Source organism: Musa acuminata, chromosome BXJ3-10 (assembly GCF_036884655.1).
Source record: "Musa acuminata AAA Group cultivar baxijiao chromosome BXJ3-10, Cavendish_Baxijiao_AAA, whole genome shotgun sequence".
Taxonomy (NCBI): Eukaryota; Viridiplantae; Streptophyta; class Magnoliopsida; order Zingiberales; family Musaceae; genus Musa; species Musa acuminata.
In genome coordinates, this window is record NC_088358.1 from 11,483,222 (window position 1) to 11,487,330 (window position 4,109).

Here is a 4,109-nt window from a genome sequence, read left to right on the forward strand (position 1 = left end):
ATTGATAGGGAGAGTTTGTTTAAACTCTGGGAGTTAAGGATAACTCCATCATCAAGTAGTTATCATCATCAAAATACGAGATTCAACAGGACCCGTACACCATATGGATCGGTCTATAGGATATGGGTGGGAACTATTTTATTGGGAGGGGTGAAGGACATTTATGATATTAGAAGATAATGATATCTCAAATGATAAAAAATAAAATAGACATATGAACAAACAAAAAGGTGATTACTATTTGCAATCTCATTTTTACTATTTACATATCTTTAAAATTTTTAATATTTCTAAACTATTATTTTGTAAATGGATATAAACATTTTCTTTCTTTTTTTTCCTCATCCTCTTCTGCTTCTTATTTTTTCTCCTCTTTTTCATTCTCAGAGGATACCATTGAGGGGATAGCTGGGTCAAACAACGTCCATAGCATGCATCAATAGTAACAAGTGATGTCAATGGTAGTGAGCAATGATAACGACAAGTGGGAACAATGTTGACAACAAGGATGAAACAAGTGATTGTGGAGAAGAAAAAAGAAAAAAAAGAGTAAAATTAATAAATAGTAAAATAATATTTTATTATTTTTTAAGGAGATTGTCAATGATAAAAAAGGGATTGTATATAATAAGCTTAAAAAAAGGATCGATAATTTATCAAAAAAGTCCCTAGTAATGGGTTTTTACTATATGGTACCCTCATATTTAATTTTTACTAAAGGTGCCCCTTTTATTTAAAATATTGATAATACTCTTAAATCAAGCTATTTCAAGATCAATCATTGCACCTGATGGTTTGGTCTGATTAGAATGTTGATTTGAGCTAGGTCGATTTAGGTCGGATCCCTTCCATCAACTTATAAACCATCTTCAACTCCTCTTCCCACATCCTTCTCCTCCCACTCCATCACCTCCCCCCTACTCCCCATTAGCTTCTTTCTCCCTCTCCCCCTTTTTCCTCCTCTTTTTTATCATTCTCCTTCTCCTACTCCATCTCGATTGCCTCTCCTCCCTCACCCCCCCTCTTAGCTCCCTCCTCTCTCTTCTCCAACTCCTTCCTCACCTCTTCCTCCTCTTTTGTATTCTACTCTTCCTCCATTGCTTTCTCCTTCTCCTCATCCCCTTCCTCCTTCTCATAATTTAACCTAGAAAAGTCCAGTTACACTCGGGTTATAATCAAATTACACTCGAGTTATACTCATTAACAAAACTTATTAAAAAGATATTAATTTTATATAAATTTATTCTAAATTTATCATCAAATAAAAAACTAGTATAATTTTTATTAGAATTATATTCTAGTAGAATTCTCAAGGTTCTAATAATTAATTATCCTAAAATTATCTAATAAATATTAATTTTAAAATAGGTTAGGTGATCAAGTTTAACTTATTTCAGTTTTGAGCATATTTAAATCAATATAAGAAATAGGAAATGTAAAATTTGGTGATTAGTCTTATGATAAATTTAGGATAATTTTATATAAAAATTAATATATTTTTTAATATGGTCTATGAATGAGTATAATTTAGGATAATTTTATATAGAAATTTATATTTTTTAGGATAACTCAAGTTTTTAGTTTCATAATGAATTCAAAAAAATTTTATATAAAAATTAATATATTTTTAAATATATTCTATGAATGAGTGTAACTCGAGTGTAATAATTTTTAAATAATTTAAGATAATTTTATATAAAAATTAATATAGTTTTTAATATATTCAATGAATGAGTGTAACTTGAGTATAATGACATTTCAAGGTAAATTGTAAAGATGGAAGGTGAACGAGGAGGAGGAGAGGAGGCGGGAGCATGGTGTAGAAGTAGAAGAAGATAAAGGAGGAGGGGTAGAGGGAGGAGGCGACAAAAGGGAAACTAGAGGCGAAGGAGGAGTCCAAGAGGGGAGGGAAAGGAGGTTACAAAGTGGGAAAAAGGAGACGATGAAGAAGATCGAGTGAAGGATAGAGATGGAATGTGAGGCAGAGTAGAAGCAGGAGAAAGTAAAGGGGGGAGGAGGAGGTAGAGTGGAAGTAGGGATAATGTAACAAAACTAATAGGTAATCGAAGGCTCAATTGAACCAAATTAGATATATAAAGTTTATTTAAACTTTAAGGAATCAAGTAAAACTTAGTCAAAGGATAATCATCATTTTTTATAATTTTATTAAAGATAATCAATAAAATTCGCTTGATTTATCTAAAAAAATTTTATTATTTTATGAAAGATAATCGATAATCAAAGTATAATCATCATCTAGTTGATTAAAAAAAATTGATTCAACAATAACAAATTGAGTAAAACCTAGGCAAAAAATAATTATGATCATTTTACGATTTTATGAAGGATATTCTGATCAAAATATTAAAAAAAAGACTCAGATAAAAATCAAGTATAGAAGTATCATCCCATAAAAAGTTATTACCAGGACTTTCTTCGATAAATTACCCAAAAAAGACTTCTTTCATGGAATACCCATATTGGTACATTGAAATAATATTATCTCCGTGGCCGTTTACAACTGGAACAGGAGAAGTACTAGCAGGCAAAATCTCAACCTTGTAACGGAAAATTAAATCCACAACGGGAGAGTAAGCGCATCATGGGAAGAACACGTCACCATATCAAACCGACTCCCAATACATCGTATTATACCTTATTCTTCCTTAAATACCCACCTACAAAATAACTCTTCTTTCCTCTTCTCTCCCTCTCTATTTGCACACTGGCCCAGAAGGAAGCGCGATTTCTTTGAGACGATCAGATCGAGGCCGACGTGAGTCAGCCGACGTCGCGCCGCAACTGATCCACCGCATGGTGGAGTTACTGTCCACCGTATGATGTTCATCAGGCGGCCGTCGGGGAAGCAGCGGTCTGGGGCGGTACCCGTGCACCTCAACGTCTACGATCTCACGCCCATCAACGGCTACGCCTACTGGCTCGGCCTCGGCGCCTACCACTCCGGCGTCCAAGGTGAGATCCGGTCTGTGCCTAGCGTTTCGAGGAGGATGGTGCGGCGATCGGAAGACGGCTATCGATTATTAGGGCTTGGTCTTGTTCTTTCCATTGGCAGTGCACGGGGTGGAGTACGCGTACGGGGCGCACGATCACCCGACGACGGGGATCTTCGAAGGAGAGCCGCGGCAGTGCCCGGGGTTTGCGTTCCGGAAGTCGATACTTATCGGGCACACCGATCTGGAGCCTCGTGAGCTGCGGATGCTCATGGAGGAGATGGCCGCGGAGTACGCTGGCGACACCTACAACCTCATCTCCAAGAACTGCAATCACTTCTGCAACGAGGCCTGCCTCCGCCTCATCGGGAAGCCCATCCCCCGATGGGTCAACCGCCTAGCCAGGATCGGTACTTTACCCTCCCTCCCTCGCTCGATCCACAAGCTCCGTCTTTTCTAGCCAAAGATTCGGCTTTCTAAGGAGATTCCGATGGTTGCCAGGATTCCTGTGCACTTGCTTGTTGCCCGTGCAAGTGGAGGCCGTGGGGCAGCGGGCAGCAGAGGAGGGGAAGGTCGGCGCAGACAGCGAGAGGCGGAGGCTGAGGAGCAACCCCAACGTACCACCAGGTAGCATTTCCCAGCCTGTGGTCACCATTTCCTCTCGATCCGTAGAGAGCAGGAGAACCCGGCGCTCGTCTTCGTTATCCTCCATCGGAGCAGTCTCTTCCATTTTGAAGGTCTAGTCTAATCCCGGCGGATGTGAACTTTCCGTATGTGTTCTCAATTAGTTTGGAAATGGGATTCTGTTTCCTAATCATATTCTCTTCTCTCTCTTCTTTTCTCTTTTTATCCGTCGTCATTATATTAGATGCTAATTAAACCTGGCATAACTCCACGAATCTCAAAGCGTGTTTTGTCTCCTCATCTTCTTTCGCTAACCGTGGCGGAGTCCAAAGTGATGGTGATCGGATGGCTGTTGAGAGAGTGGGAGACCGCACGCGTGCGAATCATGATGGCGGTCCCTCCAATCATGCATGCGTCTGTGCCACGTTGATTGGGGTTTTGCGTGCCTGGTTAAGAGAAAATAAAGTTGTCTTTTCTGGGAAACGGGTTGTAGTGGGTGGGAATCGACGGGAACATGGAATTTGGAGCAAATGA

General features: G+C 39.4%; 1 protein-coding gene across 1 annotated transcript; it reads left to right on the forward strand.

The window, feature by feature from the left end:
- The first annotated feature begins 2,614 nt into the window (after positions 1-2,614).
- LOC135650774 (deSI-like protein At4g17486) lies at positions 2,615-3,782 on the forward strand. The gene is made up of 3 exons (XM_065170357.1): positions 2,615-2,973; positions 3,074-3,361; positions 3,453-3,782. Exons 1-3 carry the CDS (start codon positions 2,838-2,840, stop codon positions 3,692-3,694), a joined length of 666 nt encoding a protein of 221 aa, XP_065026429.1. The 5' UTR covers positions 2,615-2,837; the 3' UTR covers positions 3,695-3,782.
- Positions 3,783-4,109: the final 327 nt, after the last annotated feature.